We start from the raw sequence: 19,631 nt of genomic DNA on the forward strand, positions 1-19,631 counted from the left end.
CACCATACTGGTTAGCACCGCCCGAGATGCAAGAGTTATCTACGCAGCTTCAGGAGCTGCTAGACCGAGGGTTCATCCGTCCGAGCAGTTCCCCTTGGGGAGCTCCGATCCTGTTTGTGAAAAAGAAGGATGGATCACACAGGATGTGCATTGATTATCGAGAGTTGAACAAACTAACGGTGAAGAACCGCTATCCGTTACCAAGGATCGATGATTTGTTCGATCAGCTTCAGGGTGTGTCTTGGTTTTCCAAGATTGATCTTCGGTCGGGATATCATCAGATGAGGATTTGGGATGAGGACATATCGAAGACAGCTTTTAGGACTCGGTATGGGCATTATGAGTTCATGGTGATGCCATTTGGGCTCACCAATTCCCCCGCAACATTCATGGATCTCATGAACAGGGTGTGTAGACCGATGATGGATCGGTCGGTGATCATCTTTATTGACGATATATTGGTCTATTCTAAGACCAAGGAGCAGCATGAGCAGCATTTAAGGGAGGTGTTGGAGACCCTGAGGGCGGAGAGGTTGTACGCCAAGTTCTCCAAGTGTGATTTTTGGTTGTGGGAGGTACAGTTTTTGGGGCACATCATCAACCAGGAAGTTATTTCAGTTGATCCAGCTAAGGTGGAGGCAGTGATGCGGTGGGAGGTACCGAAGAATGCTTCCGAGATCTGTAGCTTCTTGGGGCTAGCGGGCTATTATCGGAGATTCATCTAGGATTTCTCCAAGATTGTTGTGCCCTTGACCCGCTTAACCAAGAAGAATGTGACATTTCGATGGGGTACGGATCAGCAGTTGGCTTTTGAGACCCTAAGACGGAGGTTATGCTAGGCTCCGATCCTAGTACTACCTGGGGGGTTAGATGATCTGGTGGTGTATTGTGACGCATCAATTTCAGGGTTAGGTGTGGTGCTGATGCAGAGGGGGCATGTGATAGCTTACGCCTCGAGGCAGTTGAAGCCTCATGAGGCAAATTACCCCACTCACGACCTGGAATTGGGGGCAGTGGTGTTTGCCCTTAAGATTTGGAGGCACTACTTGTATGGAGTAAGGTGCACCATCTATACTGATCAGAAGAGTTTGAAGTATTCGATGGATCAACAGAACCTCAACATGCGACAGAGGAGGTGGTTAGACGTGTTGAAGGACTTTGATTGTGAGATCCTATACCATCCCGGGAAGGCCAACGTGGTGGCCGACGCTTTGAGCCGCAAGGCGGCAGGTTCCCCGATTGAGGACGTTTGTTTGAGAATGACTGTGATCTCTCCATTGTTGGATATGATCAAGGAGGCTCAGGTTGAGGGGGTGAAGAAGGAGAATTGGAAGATTGTAACGCCCCGACTTTTAGGTATTAGTTTTATGGCTTTAATTTTCATAAGTTGTAAGGTCTACTCGACGAGTTGGATACCCTGAGTCGTCGAGTAGGAGCAGGTTTGGCCACGTGTTTAAGTGACCTACTCACCGAGTCCAGAATAGGGCTCGACGAGTAGGAGCTGGAGGATGAAACCCTAATTTTCTGGGTTTTGCACCCTATTTAAAGGAACATTAGCCTCCCTTAGCCTCCCTTACAGCCTCTTGAGAGTCCAACAAACCCTAATCCGTGTGTGTGCTCCATTCTTGTGTGTTTGAAGGTTTGGAAGGTGGATCTTAGTGAGAGGAGCTTGAGGATCAAGTAGCTAGCAACAAGGAACGTGTGTGGATCTGAAATCTACCTCAGTTAGCATTATTTGAAGGGATCAAGTCGTTACCTTGACCTCATTTCCTTCTAGATCTCATTTGGTTAAAGATTAGGGCTTTTCTAGCATGTTAGGAAGCTATTATTGGGTATGAGCTAAGATCTGAAGTTGCAACTTCAGATCTGAACTCTCTTTGGTTTCTAAGCCTATAAAGTTTCTAGCTTTAGAAAGTGTAAACCTCTCCTTAGGTGAAAAACTGCATTACAAGCTTGGATTTGACATTCTAAGCCTTTAGAGCCTTGCATGCGTGTAAAGTTTGCAACTTTACGTGATAAACATGCCTTGGGAAGCTTGATCTGTAATATGGAACCTTATAATGGCTTAAAAAGCATCTGTATGGATAAAGGACTGAAGGGACTCGGCGAGTTGCATGGTCAACTCGGCGAGTCCGATGAAGATTGTCGTGCAAGGACTTTTGCATGGACTCGACGAGTCAACTAGGGTTTTCCCGATATTTGGACACGCATGAACTCGGTGAGTTGCAGGGAAACTCGACGAGTCAGTGGGAGGATTTCACGACTACTCGAGTTCTGGAAGGACTCGACGAGTCAGTGACTGCACTCGACGAGTCGGGTCAACATGGACTGTTGACCTTGACCGTTGACTTTGACTTTGACCAAGGGTCGACTAATTGACTTCGGGGGCATTTTGGGAAATTGGAAATTTACGAGTATGGTTCTATGGTAAATATAGGTGGTGGAGTTTGGGGCGGTGATCCGAGAGTTTGAGCTTATCTTTCGAGACGACAGTTGAGAGGTGAGTTATCCTCACTATACTCAAGGGTCTAAGGCACCAAGGTCGGCCCTTTGGATGGTTATCTGGATATGTTATGCTAGTATGATCTGTTAGATCGGCATCCTGGTAGATAGGATGGTATTGTGTGTTATGTGATATGATCCGTTAGATCAGTTTGCTTGTCTATAGACTGTTATGTGACTATCTGGTATATGTGCACATGTTTGTTTGGCGGTTGAGGCTTACCTGCTTTATGCGGAAGCCAATAGACCTGGGCATTCCACCCTGTTGGTTGTGGGCCGTGAGTATTCCATCCCGAGGATGATTAGGCTCATAGTGTGTGGGCATTCCAACCTGTTGGTTGTGGGTCTGGGGTATTCCATCCCGAGGATGATTGGACCCATAGTATGTTGGCATTTCAACCGGATGGTTGAGGGCCTGGGGTATTCCAACCCGATGGTTGACTGGACCCATAGTATGTTGTTTATGAGTATATGTGTATTGTTGTGGGTATGGGTATTTTGGGGGAACTCACTAAGCTCTCGGGCTTACAGTTTTAGTTTATTGTTCCAGGTACATCAGAGGATTGCGGCAAGGCAAATGCGTGATCGTACAACTCCTCATTTTTTTATGACTTTGTTTTTGGGATACTCTGATATTACGCATTTTGAAAACAAGTTTTGTAATGATTAACGGTTTTGAAACGTTTTTAAAAGTTTAAATTTTGCTTGATTTTATGGGTGTTACAATGATAGAGCGGATTCGGGGGCAGTATCCTTTGTTTGTTAAGGATGGTCGTAGCCTTTTGATACAGTGTGGCCGAGTATGGGTACCGGTGACCAGGGGTGTGAGGCAGAAGATATTGGAGGAGGCGCACAAGTCCAAGTTCTCTATACATCCAGGGGCTACAAAAATGTATAGAGATTTGAGACTGAGTTACCGGTGGCCTTGCATGAAGCGGGAGATCGCCTGGTTTGTAGAGCGGTGCTTGTCCTGCAAGAGGGTCAAGGCCGAGCATCAGCGGCCTCATGGAAAGGTTCAGCCGCTACCCATTCCCATGTGGAAGTGGGAAGAGATCACTATGGACTTCATTACGAAGTTACCGAGGACGGAGATGGGTGTGGACGTCATATGGGTGATCGTAAACAGACTAACGAAAAGTGCCCACTTTATTCCGATCTCTGAGAGTATATCCGCCGAGAAGTTGGCGGATATTTACGTGCGGGAGGTGGTGGCTAGACACGGGGTGCCGGTGTCGGTAGTCTCTGACAGGGATGTTCGGTTTACATCTAGGTTCTGTAAGAAGTTCCACAAGGAACTGGGCACTCAGCTGCACTTTAGTACGACATATCACCCCCAGACGGATGGCCAGAGCGAGAGGACGATCCAGACACTCGAGGACATGCTGCGAGCATGTGTGTTGGATTTTGGAAGGAGTTGGGATGCATACCTTCCACTGGCAGAGTTTTCATATAATAACAGTTACCATGCCAGCATCAACTGACCTCCTTTTGAGATGTTGTATGGTAGGAGATGCAGGACTCCGGTTTGTTGGGACGAGGTTAGACACCGAGTCATGGGGAGTACTGAGGTAGTGCTCAAGACTACCGGACTGATTCAGCAGGTGCGTGACCGGCTGCGAGTTGCGCAGAGTCGTCAGAAAAGTTATGCCGACAGGCGGCGATCGGATCTTGAGTTCCAGGTGGGGGACTTTGTGCTACTAAAGGTGTCTCCATGGAAAAGAGTCATCAGGTTTCGGAACAGGGGCAAGCTAGGGCCCCGATATATTGGACCGTTCAGGATCACGACCCGGGTGGACAAGGTGGCTTATCGCTTGGATCTGTCGGATGAGCTCAACCAGATTCACAACACCTTCCATGTATCACAACTTAGGAAGTGTGTCACGGACGAGGCCGCAGTCATCTCTATGGACGACATCCAGGTGGATGAGAGCCTGAACTACATTGAGAGGCCTATGGTGATTCTAGATAGGAAGACCAAGGTTCTACGGAACAAGGAAGTTAAGCTGGTAAAGGTGCAATGGCAACACCGAAGGGGCTCCGAAAGGACTTGGGAGCCGGAGGACGAGATGCGAGACCACTACCCGGATTTATTTGGGTCGGCAGACTTCGAGGACGAAGTCTAGTTCAAGTGGGGGAGATTTGTAACACCTGTTCCAAGCATTACTTAAATTATTTATTTAAGTTTAAGGTTTTGTGCATGGACTCGGTGAGTTGGGAGTTCAACTCGTCAAGTAGGAGCATTATGGGTTGACGCGGGATCGAGACCTACTCGACGAGTCGAAAGGCCGACTCGGCGAGTAGGAGTTGTAAAGAGAACCCCTAATTTTTAGGGTTTGCACCCTATTTAAAGAACCTATCCTTCCTCTTGTGGCCTCCCTTAGCACCCTATCAGCCAGAGAAAACCCTAGATCGACCTTGCACCCTCTTGAGTGAAAGAAAGAGCAATTGTGAGCAACCTTGGGGTAACTGTGAAGAACTTTAGAGCTTGAAGAAGAATGAGATAGGAGAGGAACAGTAGATCCAGCATCCACATCATTTTTGCCAGCATCCTAAGCTATAAAGTCTTGATCTTGATCTATAGTTACTTCGATCTCCTTTCTTGGAAGTAAATGGCCATTCTTAGTGCAAAATGGAGTCAAACTTGGATCTGGACTTATCACAATGATAGGGTTCTAGATCTGGACCTCTTTAGGTCCCAAATTCCATAAAGTTGCTTCCTTTATGTAATTTAGTCAATTCCCATGCACAAAAACCTTGTAAGAAGCCTAGTTTTGAAGTTATAGCCTTGAAGGACCTTGCATGCACGTAAAGTTTGCAACTTTACGTGGTATATGCACTAGGAGAGCTTGGATCTGGAGTTTGGGACCTTAGATCCCACTGAAAAGGGCTAAACTTGATGAAGACTGAAGGAACTCGTTGAGTCCCTTAGCTGACTCGACGAGTCAAGTAGGGTTTACATGTTTTCAGGTATCCCGAGGGATTTCGGTCCCATGAGTTTTCGGTTGTCATGAGTTTTCGGTTGACATTGAGTTTTAGGTTTCATGGGTTTTCGGAGGGACTCGGCGAGTTACACAGGTAACTCGGCGAGTGGGTGAATTACTCAGAAACTCGACGAGTTGCTGGATGCACTCGACGAGTTGAGGTCAACATGGACTGTTGATATTGACCGGTGACCTTGATTTTGACCAGGGTTGACTTTAAGGGCAATTATGGGATTATGACAAGTTAATCACATAATGATTATAGGCAGTTGAGTGGGAGCAGCACGTGGGACATATATGATTCTAGCTTGTCTGTTCAGCATCCGAGAGGTGAGTCTTCTCACCATACCAATGGGTCTACGGCACCAAGGCCAACCCATTTTACGATATGTGGTACTCTAACTATAGTAGAGATATGTGGTATGATAGTTAGCTTTATGATAAGTGGTATGCTAGTGATTATGTATGTTATTGCATGGAAGACCCCGGGAGGAGCCCGTGGCAGTTGGATACAAGACCATGTGGGGGAGCCCTTGACATTCCTAGGTGAAGACCATGTAGGGGAGCCCATGGCATGATGGTATAAGAACCTGGGGGGAGCCCACGACAACCTTATATGTTTATGTATGTGTTAGGTAGTATGATAGATACCTCTGTGATATATGATATGCTAGTTGATTATATGTGTGATTTGCATGGAAGACCCCGGGGGGATCCCGTGGTAGTTGGATTTAAGACCATGTGGGGGAGCATGGCATTCCTAGGTAAAGACCATGGGGGAGCCCATGGCACGAAGGTATAAGACCCTGGGGGGATCCCACGACATCCTTATATGTTGTATGCATGGCTTATGTGGTAGAGATAGCTTTTATAGCTAATATGACATTTGTTATGTAGATTGTGTGTGAGGTATGCTCTGGGGGACTCACTAAGTATTAGCTTACAGTTTGTGGATTTGTTTCAGGTACATCTGAGGCCAAGGGCAAGGGTAAAGCGTGATGGCGCGACGTGCACTCTCTCAGACACTTTTATGGGACCTTCTGATGTTTTGAAATAAAATTGTAAATGATAAGAGTTTTTAAAACAATTGTATCTGGATTTCACGGTTTATGGGAATGTGTTTTGATTACTTAAAAATAAAAATAAAATTCTTTGAAAGTTGGGTCGCTACACATTTAGTGACGCTTCAACTTTTTCCAAATGTAGTTTCTTGGCTTTTAAATATTATTGGGTCTTCCTATACAAGTGACGAGATAATTAAAAAAAATAAAATAAAATAAAAATAAAAATAAAAAACCTTAAGCTGTGGCAGCATTGTCAAGGTTTGCTTTGTACTTAATCTTTCCTAAGGTTTATCTTCTCTTGAAACTTGCATTATTCTTGCATGTTGCATCAACAAATGCGGAACATATGTGCTCTACAATGAAGTTGATAAAGATTGATTTAACAAAATAGGTGATCATTCTTTAAGTGATAGTTTAGTGTCAGAAAGTTGTTTTAGAAAGTATTATTAATGATATATACATTTTTTATAAATTTAACATCTAAACCTTGATAGTGACCAATTAAGATAACAGAAATAGAAACAACTAGTCAATAAGAGAAAAAAATATATATATAGTCGATCTTTTAATATCAAGTCAAAAAAAGAACACACTTACATGATATATTTGTCATGTCTCCATTAAGTTAAAATTTTACACAATCTATTCCTCTTGGTAACCATAACTTTTTGGAACAATGATCACAATCATTAACTATGAACAAGATATACATATGTTAAATTATTAATTATTGGTTTATTTTACACATAAATATAAAATCAAAATCCTACAAATTCTAACTCCTTTTTGTAAAAAATGCATCAATGGGAATATGGTCACCATTTGTAACAGAATGTTTTTGCTTCTTCTTGCCTTTTCCTTTCTCAACACCCCCATCTTTCTGACTCATCATCCTAACACACAACACACGTCAAACAAACTACAACTAAACACAGTACAATCTGTTCTGTTATGTTTTGTTCTGTGTAACAACATAACATATAACATACCTATGTTTGAATGAAAGATTTTTGTAAGTTTGTTCTGATTCTTCTTCTTGTTGAAGTTTTTGAGCAAGATGAAAATCAGAATGCTCTTGTCTTTCTTCCACAAAACTTGGAGGCAATTCAATCCCACATACCAAACACTTATAATCATCCAACCACATCAATGATGATGATGATGATGATGATGATGATGAAGGCCCTGTTTCTGTAACTTGTAAATTCTCAACCACTGATTCCTCATGATCATTATTTAAACTGCAAATATTCTGATCATCAATTTCAAAACATGGATCTGAATCTGAATGCTCTTTATCTACACTTTCCCTGTTATCATCTCCAGATTTTATAAAATTCAAAAGAGTTCTTTGTGTAGGATCAGATAAACTGCCACCTTTATCTTCATTAAAATGAGACATACGCAATCCTACAAAAAAAAAAAACATTTTCTTTATTATCGTTAATAAATATTATTATTTAATTTTCACACAATAAACATTACCGATTAATCTAAGTGATACAGGAAGTTCAGCCTTGAGAAGCTTTGAAGCATGTTTCAGTATATCTTTACTTGACCTTATATAACTCTGCAAAGTCATCGCTCGAGTTCTCACCTAAAATTTTCAAATTTTCAAAAAGTGCAAAAAAGACGAAAATACCCTTCTATCAAAAAAGGAAGAAATTGTACCTCAAATGATGCGGTTTTTAGTTTGAGTGTCAGTGTCTTTCCATGTAGACCTTCTTTTTCCATGTCAGCAGAAAGCATCTCCGAAAGTTCAACTGCAAATTGAATTTAACAAATATAAAATTATGTAAAGAAATATAAAATATGAAATGATAAAAGATAAATTACCTAATTTCTGATTAAAAAAGGCCTCATCTTTAGTTGCAGAAAATGTTCTCTCATTGCTCATACTTTTTCGTGATCTAACATTCGGCGCTTCTGTTCCCCCAAGTCCTAACCCTACAGACACAAAAAACTCTACATTGTACAAAAACCATCAGGGGTAGTATCGTCTTTTTACCAACAAAAATTAAAATTTCAAAAACACAATACCTGCAGATGAAGGAGAGAATAGTGCAAAAAGTAAGGAGCTTTTCTGCAATAAATCTTCACATGTCTTGATCTCAAATACATCTTTCAAGATATGTTCTGTTACTTTTCCAATTCCCCCAATCTAAAAGATTAAAGATCCAATCAAAGTAAGAAAAAAAGTGAAATTAGGGTAAAGGGTATATAAGTAATTATGCAGTACCTTTCGTATAGGAAGTGAGGATATAAATGTCATTATAGCAACACGATCATTAGGTAAAACAAACTGCCCGTTTGGTTTGTTTATATCTGAGCAAACTTTTGCAAGTAACCGATTTGGAGCAACTCCAGCACTACATGTTAATCCAGTAGCTTTATACACATTTTCTCTAAGCTCTTCAGCAACCTTTTTATAAATATTAAAAATAAAAAAGACTTACAATTTGTACTTTTTTTTCAATATATATGAAAAGAAATTTTTTTTTTTGACTTACTTCTCCACCTGATAAATCCCTTTCCTTGCAGACTTTTGTGATATCTAAGTATGCTTCATCAAGACTTGCAGCAGTGAAATTTGGATCATATTCATGATAGACTGATTTCAGAGGAGAATTTATGAAACATTTCATGAAAGAAAAGTATTTAGAGTGAAATGAAATAATGAATCAATGGAATTCTTACCTTTTCTAGTTAAGTCACTGTAATATGTGTATTTCTTGAAATCTGTAGGCACAAATATCAACTCTGGACATAATTTGGATGCAATGAAACCAGGCATTGCAGCTCGAACACCAAACTTTCGTGCCTGAAAAATGTGGAAATTAGGGTTTTGAAAGAGGTGATTTTGTTATTTATATGAAGAAGAAAAGAAAAAGGGATTTTTGAGTTTTGGAACCTCGTAATTAGCTGTAGAGATCATGGACATGCTGCCAACAGCCATTGGTTTTCCTTTTAATGAAGGATTGCTTAAGGTCTCAACAGCTGCATAAAAAGCATCCATGTCTACATGCAACCAGATTCTTGATAGATCACGTGTAGTATCTAATTCTGCAATCCGTTTATCAGCAACCTATCATAATCATGGAGGAGATTCCTTAATTCATACAAAAATGTTTTGTTCGATGCATCTTCTTGAATAAAAGAGGAGCATACAGTATGATAATGTTTTTGTTGCAGTTAGTTACCCTCTGATGATGAGATATATCAGTAGCTTTTAGATTTGCAAGATGATTACGCATGTTCTCGATCTTCTGTTTCATATAAGCTTCTTTTCTTTCTTCGTTCTCAAAATACTTTGAACCTTTGCTCATTTCATACACTACTCTTTGCACTTTTTCCTTATCAACTCCTTCCATACCTATCAATATGCAAGTTCAGTTAGCGAAAGATGCACTATCATGACCTTGCTCAGACGTTTACGCAGTTACACATAAACACGGTTACAAAAAATAATTAGAGGGTTGATGAAAACTTCAGTATTGGAAAAGATTCAGAGATGAAATTCAATTAATTAGGAGGTGATTTCAATGGTTTTGGTAGAGATTGATTTAAGCATTTAGAATGCTTAGAGAAATTATGGGTAATTGAAAGATGAGAGGTGAAATACCTGCTTTGGCGTTAGTATAAACAGTGTTGTAAGACTCCCATGGCCGCGGAGCTGAATCTACCATCGAAGATGATGATGATGATTGTTCGGATTTCGCCATGTCCGCTTTCAATTCAATTTCAAAGTTGCAGAATGCAGAAAGGGGCAAAATTAGTACCGCGAAACTTGTTGAAGAAGGAGTTGGGCTTTTATTTATATATCTTCAATGCCCTTTTTGTCCGGGTTGGGCCTCTTCATATTAGATTGAATATTTAATTTTGAAATAATTTCAAGATTGGTCATGTTGTTTTTAAAAATGCATATTAAGGATAACTTTGGTTAATGTTATCTCTTTATGCGTAGCTCCATTAAAAGTTGGATGTTAAATGTAAAATATCAAAATACCATAATCTTGTGTTTATTTTATATTATTAATATTAATTAACTAGTGTGATTTCGTGGTAAACCGCAAGTTACTTTTTTCCTAATTTGAAGACAATATTTTGGGCGTTTTCACTTTTTTTGTCCCTCCCACTTGATATGGTTTGTATTGATGTGCAATTTATTCTTGATCGTTCAGTATTGAAAGGACAAAGGAATTACACTTCTTGGCTCATCACCTAAACAAATAAAACAATATCACATACAATTCTATAGACATGTACAAAGTATATGTTGAAACATATCTAGAAAAATAAAGAAATTAAATTAAGTCTTAACGTTTTACGAACTTGTCATCAACTATTTTTTCCATTTTGCCAAATTAAGTCTTCATTTTCCTGAATATTTTTTAAAAGCCACTTATCCAGACATCACTTATTGAAAAAAAAAACAAAGAAAAAAAAGCTAAAAGCTCTTTGCACTGATCTAAACTTGTTTCTGAATCAAATGATCGATCAACTGTCGAGTCTCCGCTTGAGTTCAACCTCCACTTCAGTTGGACTTTGAATCTCCTCTCGGGTTGCTTCAATGCTTGTTTCAAGTGCCTTTAGCATGTACCAAACATGTAAGGTAAGATTCATACCATACAAAAGGTGCAACATAACAACCTACTTTTATTTGTTTTTTATTATAGCATCCTACTTTAATTTTTTTTTCTATTATGGTTATAGCAGTGTACTTTCAAAACTCTATCTAATTGTAGCAATGTTATCCAAATGCAAAGCTATTTCCACGGTTATAATGTAACACCTTGGAATTCAGGTACTTTTAAATTCATCCTTATGGTTTTAATTTATGTCATTTTGGTCTCTGTAATAGAAGGAAGTAGTCATGAGAAGCCCTAATGGAAAAACCATAATTTGGAAGGAATGGGAGTACGCCATGTGTACGTGTGTACGCTTAGCGTACTAGGGCGCGCCCTAGTACGCGGGGTGTACTCATCAAATATTGAAAACGCTAATTTTTAGGGTTGATCCCTATATAATCCCCCTTATAACCTCATTTCCCTCACCCTTTCAGCCTCCACCCTCCTTGAGTCGATTTTGCAAGCCCTAGCCCTTGTGTGTGTTGAGCTTGAGTGTGTGTGTGTATGTGTGTGTGTGTTCTTGGTGTTGAAGAAAGAAGAAAGGATTCTTTTAGTAGCTTTGGTGTGGGATTCAAGCTTGTAGATCTGAGATCTTCATATCTTTGGGAAGCTCCAGAAGGTATAAAGCCTTGAACTTTACTTGTATTTCTTAGAGATCTAGTCATATGGAGTTTTATGAGTTTTGTCCCTTTTCTTGGACTTAATGAGTAAATGCTACTCTAAGACCAAAGGAGATGCCTTTTCAGAAGATTTGAGTTGTGTTAAGTCATAAAAATACTTTCTTGACTCACTTAGTGCTTGCATGCAAAGTATAAAGGTCTTTAGTGGTTAAGACCAAGCCCCCGAATCAAACAATACCAAGGCAGAAATATCGTTCACGAGGAACGATCCTAAAATAAAACACATAAATATAAGCAGGCAATTCAATATAAATAAAAAGATAAGGAGAAGATACATACTCATCACCACATCAAGTGTTGCACGAGCCTCCTGGCCGTTAGTTGAAAAGCCCTGCTCTTCACCACAGACGTATCCGTCTTTCCCTGGCGGCCATCAGTAATCCTTAACGTCGCTGGAGCGGGTGCTACCACTCGTCCCGCTGCTACCCAAATCGGACAATGGGCCTTCTTTTGGCCCCTCTGATTGTAATGGAAGCAAATCAAATCAGATAATGGGGTGGTGGTGGTAGTAGTAATAGTACAATCCCTGCTAATATAACCCATCCAGCCGCACTTGAAACATCCAGAACCATCCACCCTGCATGCCCCATCGTGAGTCTTACCGCACTTGCCACAGCGGCTCCGACCATGCTGGCCTCTCGATCTCGAATCAAACACCTTAGGCCTCTTTCCCAAACCTCCTGAAACCTAAGCCTGATCTGGCTTCCTTTTCCTCTCCATCTCAAGATCAATCTCCATCTTTATGGCTCTCGCAATCATATCCTCCAGTGTCCTGCAACTGGATCGGCTCACAAACTTCCGAATATCATTCATCAGCATCTCATGGTATCTCGTCTTCATTATCTCCTCGTCCGCCACATACTGCGAAACCAAAAACGCCCTCTCACGGAACATCGTGGTGATCTTAACCACGTCTCAGTATCTGGCGAAGGTCATGGAACTCCCTCGCCAGTTGCTATAGCTCAATCACTGGTGCGAACTCAGCTTGGAATCTAGTCACAAAATCATCCCATATCATCGAGTCAACCACATCATCACCAACGGAGCGCCAAATCTCCTCCCACCAGTCTCGAGCTCTGTCTTTCATAAGATAGGAAGAAAGTCTGACCTTTGCCCCATCGGGAAAACTGCTAGTGTAGAAGGCGTTAGCGACATCTGCTAACCAACGCCTACTCCCGATCGGGTCCTTCTCCCCGAAGTACTTCGGAGCCCCACATGCCCGGAACTTCCTGAAGGTCAACGAATGTGCCCCAATCAAAGCCACCATATCAGAATGGAAAGAGCACAAACGCTCCTCCAACACCTCCATGATACCCCCATTGATCGTACCAAAGAACACAAGATTCTGCTCAAGTAAGTTACGGGTAATCTCAGACGAAATGAACTATCGCGTCTGATCATCCAACTGCCCGGCTCTAGAACCCGAGCCTGAACCCTCACCAGCACCAGAACCACTAACCGATCTGCCTCGAAGAGTCACCATACTGAAAATAGACCATACAAATCATCAGAATACACATCAATATATATAAATATATATATATATATATATATATATATATATATATATATATATATATATATATATATATATATATATATATATTGAGGAGTCTCATACTCTACAAGTTTCCTAGTTTCATCGCAGTTCTCCTTGACTCGAGTACGGATCCTCTGCTTCCAGTAGTACAGGCCCATACTACCTTCTACATCTATTTGTACTTTCCTCAAGGACCGCTTTGAATCCTCCAAGTTACTCATTATCCACACATACACTCCTCAATAAGACAACGCTCCCAACACTAAATCTCTTCCTAGGTTCTCCTAGGGCAAACGTCATACCACTCTCTGCCATCAGTTGCAGAAGAAACTCCTACTAACACCCTCTAACTAGCTCACGAATATAATTATCTATCACTGACACCAGATAATTCTTCGAATGAAAAGTCTCACACTACAAAGGTTGGATCTCAAACAAGAGCTGCGCAATAGAGTTAAAACCTAACCTTCTAAAATTATTTAGTTTCTGTAATATGTAACTTAGCATATTCGCTTACTAGATAGCTGAAGTTAGTGAGAACTCCTAAAGATCACAAAGCAAGCAACATTTGAGCATTGAGTAATCAAAATCATGCATAACCTAATCAAGCCATCCTATCACTGACTGATCAGTACTAGCATTCAAGCCTAAGAGCTCATGCGGTAGGCATATAAATGCATCTCTCTTAGCATTCTATCATGCAAATCCTGAGTAGATCCTTAGCCCTAACTAGCATGCGTTTCACAGATTCATAAATCAAAGCATATCATGAAACATGCATGGGTATTTTGGGAAAACTTACTTGAGTTCGGTCGATTGCATGCATCACACCCTTTTCTTTTATTAGAAACCCTTTTTATAAAACATTCCTTTTTGAAAATTTTTACCAAACCCTCAGTTTAAGTTCAAACATACCCGAGAGTATGTCCGAATCCCTCAAACTAAGGCTCTGATACCAACTTGTAACGTCCCAAAAATTAAGAACAAAAATTTTCGTTTTTAAATTAATAAAACTATTATCCAAAACATCATCATAAAAACCATGGTGAAACAGAGTGTATCAACTACATCACAAAACATCATAGTAACATAAAAATGCGAAACGAGGTGGTGTGTGCATTGCAATCATCCCGGGCTCTTCCCCTTCGAACAAGAAGTACCTAAAAACATAAACTGAAAACCGTAAGCACAAAGTCTAGTGAGTTCCCCAAAATACTACATACCATACATAATACACATATAACGATCCCCGCCCGACATCGAGCCCCGCTTAGTTTACAGATCTGTTAGTCATCGGCCCCCGCCAGGTATACGTATAAACATATAAACAGATAAACACATAACACATGTAATAATCACAAAGATAAATAACATACATAATGATCATCAGGCCCCGCCCGGTAAGCATACAAGTACATAACACATGCAAGAGTCACACAGACATCTAGCATCCTAACATAACAAACCATGGGCCGGCATTGGTGCTTTCGACCTGCTAAACACAGTGAGAAAACTCACCTCTAGCTGCTGAAATACGCAAATGAATCTCTGTCTGCTGGTCTGGAAAATCCCCGCACTATCATCGTCAAAATAATATCCAATTATTAATTGGATCTCGACCCATAACCAAGAATCTAAGCTACTTAGCCCATAAACAGGATAAAAGACAACTTTACCCTTTTGCTAACTTGGCCCAAAGCCAAGGCCCAACCCAACTACTCAAAAGGCCTAAATCCTAAATGGCAACCTAAAGCCCAATTATAGCCCAATCTTCCGAAATGGGCCCAAAACCCATCATGGGCCTAAATCCAAAAAGCCTAATATACTAGTTAAAAGCCGAAATCATAAGTCTAATGGCCCAACAAGGCCCAAACGTAGAAAGCCCAAACTATGGCCCAAACCAAGAATGCCCAGCCCAAATGTCCATTTGCTGAGTATGCGGGGCGTACTTAGCTCGTACACCCAACGTACGCTTCAGGCTCCCAAATTACTTCGTTAATCACTTAAACAGTTAACACCTTTTGCCAAAATTTTATATATGGTCCCAAAGAGTGTCACACCCCCGAACCAGGACGACGGAAATGTCCGGAGGCGGATGATGTCATTGTATAGTACCACAACAATTGAATATGAATGAAACATAGCAACCAACATCATACATTAAGATAACACACTTACATTGTTTACATATTGTATATGTTAATGAAATTACACAAAAATGACATAATGTAATTAAATCCAAAATGTAGCAAATATCCGAGATCCATGGTCCAAATACCTGCTCACCGAGTCCCTGAGAATACAAGTCGTTTTGAAAAGCATCAACATAGAATGTTGGTGAGTACATAATCATATTTTTACGAAAAACTTTGTAACATCTTTGTTTGTAATAATTTGCAAAACTCCAGAATATCCGATATTTTCTAATGAAAAGTGGTTTGTAAGTCTCGTTCCAAAACTGTGAATAATTGCATGCATGTCCTTTGTTTTTATTAGTATTTGTAAAGTATAGGTTCCCAGAGAGTCCAATACTTTCTGTTAAATGAAAAATGGTAGTCTTAAACCCTAAGACTGGAGTGGTGATAATAGTGTACAAAAAAAAAGTAAAGTGTAGTTTTGTATTTTATAAAACCAGTGAAGTGTATACTTTCCGTAAATCCAAAATAACGTTATTATTCCCTATGTGAGTCGTTACAACCATGCTTGATGTGACTGATATGCCTGCCATGACGTTCTTCAGGCGTCGGTTTCGGTAAGATATTTGTCACCTTAGACTAGCCCCGTCTAGCTGTAGCGAACAACTCAGGTGTGGGGGTGTCAACCCCGTATAGATCTATACACAATTACCTCGCTCTCCCTCCATGAGACTTTGGTTATAACTACAGGACTTACGCTGTACGCTAGATAGGTACGACGAAGGAGAGTCTCACAAGAGCCTTTACGCAAACTTTGACTCCCATTATTGAATAATGAAAATAACATTACTAGTGTAAATTCATGACTGAAATTTTATGGCACGCTTTTTACAGCTTTATGACCTACAACTTATAACTTGTACTTTTAAAAGCTTTATGATGGACAGATTACGACACACAAACTTTTCTGTCGTATAATTCTGTTTTGTATACCGTTTTGGTTACATTATTTATAACACTTTTTATAAATAATCCTTAATGGACTTGTCTATTTGTAATATATGTTGTGAAAATGGTAGACCACTCTTGGTTTTAAACCCTTAAAATAGCGACAATTATAGTACGACTATTTTACTAGTAAAATCATTTTTAACAAAACAAACAAGGTTTGTAGTTTGTTCAATATACCAAGATTTGTTTGAGAGTTTTGTAAAACATCATATTCTATTTTGTTGTGACCCTAGCATGTCACGATTTCCACAAAATACACATAAAATCTTGAAATTTATTACATCCAAATATTTGTGTAAGTATAAGTGTTAAAAATGTGTATGTCCAAAAGTTAACCATTTTTGGAGTGTAACACCCATATTTTCACCATTTTAGGTGTTTATACATGGCCCCACAAACTTTTGTAACACAATTATGTTATTAACATTTTCTTTGATTTTTAACATACATTTAGCACCCTTTTTATTTGAGAACTTGTTTCATCTTCAACTCCTAACCATGATACATGGGACTTTCCAAAAGATAGATTTACTCTAGCATCATGAAGCTTGAAAATCTCGAGTTTATGGAGTGTTAGCATGAGGTATTCAACATTTCAAACACAAGTAGTTACATAAACACACAAGTGCATGCAAATATCCAAATATTTAAACAAACTTGCCTTGTATCCCCCCCCCCCCCAAGGATGAAAAACACGAAAATAGTGGGGTATGAAGCTCACCTTGGTTGATTTTCGAGAGGTAGAAGAAGAAGAAGGAAATTTTCGAGCCTAACCTTGTCTTGGAGAGATTCTCGAAAATTTGGTGTTTCTAAGAGCTTAACACACAACAAAAGTGTGTAAACAAGAAGTTGTTATCATAAAAATGTTTAGATTTACAAAGGTTACATGAAGTTCTTACCAAGTTCAAGAGTTTTTGGAGGAGAATCCTTGCAAAAGGCACACCCACACACGAAAATTTTGAGAGGAAAATGAGAGAGGGCTTGAGAGAATGCTTGAATGGAAGTGATCTTAGGGTGTGGTGAGGGCTGTGATGGTTGCGACCGAAGATAAGAGGGAGAGAGGGAAGAGCGTTGACTTGTTACTTAGTTGATGTGAGGCTTGCATGGGTACATGGTAGTCCATAGCATTGGTGTATGTTGGGTAATAAGGAGGTGGCAACTCCTTTTTCCATTCCTTTTTTTTGTTCAAACCCCAACCGACCCCATAGGGTTCTCGGTCTAAAAGAAAGCCCAAAAGAAGTGGGTTTTGATTTTTGGCTTGGCCCGATAGGAGTTTTCGGCCCAATAAGGCCTAAAGAAAAAGGCTTTCGGCCCAATAAGGCCCAAAGGAATGCCCTTGGCCCAATAAGGTTCACGGAAAGAGTTTTCGGCCTACTAGGGCCTAATGAAGGGTTATCGGCCCAATGGAAAGCCCAATAGAAGTTTTCGGCCCAATAGGGCCCAAAGAAAGGTTATCGGCCCAATAAGGCCCAATGAAAGAGTTATCAGCCCAATAAGGCCCAATGAAGGGATATCGGCCAAATAAGGCCCTAATGAAGAAGTCTTGGTCCAATAGGGGTTTTGGGCCGAGGATTCTTGGGCTAAGGCCCAAAATTGATTGGACTTAGCTATTGGATCGAGTTTTTAGGCTTGTGTGAGGCTTGATTCACAATGTATGCACGTATGAATTTAAATAACATTGTAGTTTGAATTTCACTAAATGGGATGTTGCAAGGTTACATGGAGGAAATTATCTCGTACAAGAATCACAATCTCAACCCTAATTTGCTAGTTGTGACATCATCCCCCGTTAGAGGGAATTTCGTCCCGAAATTCATTTGAAAGTAGTCCTTAAGAACTAGAGAATAGATGAGGGTATTTTTGCATCATCTGGTCTTCGCGTTCCCAGGTGAACTCTGGTCCTCGTTTGATGCTCCATCGGACCTTCACAATGGGAATGCGACTTTGCTTTGTTCGTTTCACTTCTCTATCCATGATTTCAACTGGTTCCTCAATGAAATGGAGATTTTCATTCACCTCAATTTCGTCAAGCGGGACAACGAGAGTCTCGTCAGATAAGCATTTCTTTAGGTCCGACACATAAAAGACAGGGTGTACATTGTTGAGTTCTGGTGGTAATTGCAGCTTGTAGGCCACTGGACCAATCCTGGCAAGGATTTCGAATGGTCTGATGTATCTTGGATTCAACTTTCCCTGCCTTCCAAAGCGTATCATCCCTTTCCATGGGGAGACCTTTAGTAGTACGCGATCACCTACTTGAAATTCCAGAGGCTTCCGCCTTTTGTCTGCTTAGCTCTTCTTTCGGTCTCGAGATGCCTGGAGTCGTTCCCTGATCTGAACGATCTTCTCAGTTGTTTCCCTGATAATATTGGGCCCAGTAAGAGTGTTGTTTGGTACCTGCCCTTTTGCTAGTTGAGTATCCCCCACCTCAGCCCAATAGAGAGGTGATCTGCATTTTCGCCCGTATAAGGCCTCAAAGGGGGCTACCTTGATGCTTGTGTGATAGCTATTGTTGTACGAGAATTAGATTAGGGACAAATGGGTATCCCATACCTTGCCGAAGTCTATCACACAGGCTCGGAGCATATCTTCCAAGGTTTGGATGGTCCTCTCACTCTGGCCATCTGTTTGGGGATGGTAGACAGTGCTCATATCAAGCTGGGTTCTCTACGACCTCTGGAGTGATTGCCAAAATCGTGATGTAAATATGCTATCTCTGCCAGAGATAATAGATTTTGGCACGCCATGCATCCTCACAACCTCCTTTATGTAGATTCGGGTCAGCTTTTCCATTTTATACGTCTCCTTTATTGGCAGGAAATGGGCGGATTTGGTCAATCCGTCGACAATCACCCATATGGCATCCAACCCGTTTGTCGTCTTGGGTAATTTGGTTATGAAATCCATCGTTATCCTTTCCCATTTCCACTCGGGTATTTTGGATTGTTGAAGGAGTCTCGAGGGCTTTTGATATTCTACCTTCACCTTGGCGCAAGTCAGGCACTTGCCTACGTAGGTAGCAATTTCTGCCTTCATATTCGGCCATCAATAATGTTGTTTGAGATCCAGGTACATCTTGTCAGAACCCGG

General features: G+C 40.6%; 1 protein-coding gene across 3 annotated transcripts; it reads right to left on the reverse strand.

Annotated features, from left to right (window-relative positions):
- Nucleotides 1-7,095: 7,095 nt before the first annotated feature.
- Nucleotides 7,096-10,342, reverse strand: LOC145123441 (DNA/RNA polymerases superfamily protein). 3 transcript variants are annotated; one of them, XM_079058646.1, is made up of 12 exons: nt 10,170-10,342; nt 9,748-9,920; nt 9,459-9,632; nt 9,245-9,368; nt 9,058-9,158; nt 8,787-8,969; nt 8,588-8,708; nt 8,384-8,494; nt 8,219-8,310; nt 8,033-8,144; nt 7,537-7,957; nt 7,096-7,440 (listed from the first exon to the last, which is right to left on the reverse strand). In XM_079058646.1, exons 1-12 carry the CDS (start codon nt 10,267-10,269, stop codon nt 7,323-7,325), a joined length of 1,830 nt encoding a protein of 609 aa, XP_078914772.1. In that variant the 5' UTR covers nt 10,270-10,342; the 3' UTR covers nt 7,096-7,322. The 3 variants fall into 3 exon arrangements, with proteins under 3 accessions (XP_078914772.1, XP_078914771.1, XP_078914773.1); XM_079058645.1 differs by having other exon boundaries at nt 8,384-8,512; XM_079058647.1 differs by lacking the exon at nt 10,170-10,342 and having other exon boundaries at nt 8,384-8,512; nt 9,459-9,610; nt 9,748-9,795.
- Nucleotides 10,343-19,631: the final 9,289 nt, after the last annotated feature.

This window comes from Lactuca virosa, chromosome 7 (genome assembly GCF_052849685.1).
Source record: "Lactuca virosa cultivar CGN04683 chromosome 7, Lactuca_virosa_CGN04683_v6, whole genome shotgun sequence".
In the NCBI taxonomy this organism is placed as follows: Eukaryota; Viridiplantae; Streptophyta; class Magnoliopsida; order Asterales; family Asteraceae; genus Lactuca; species Lactuca virosa.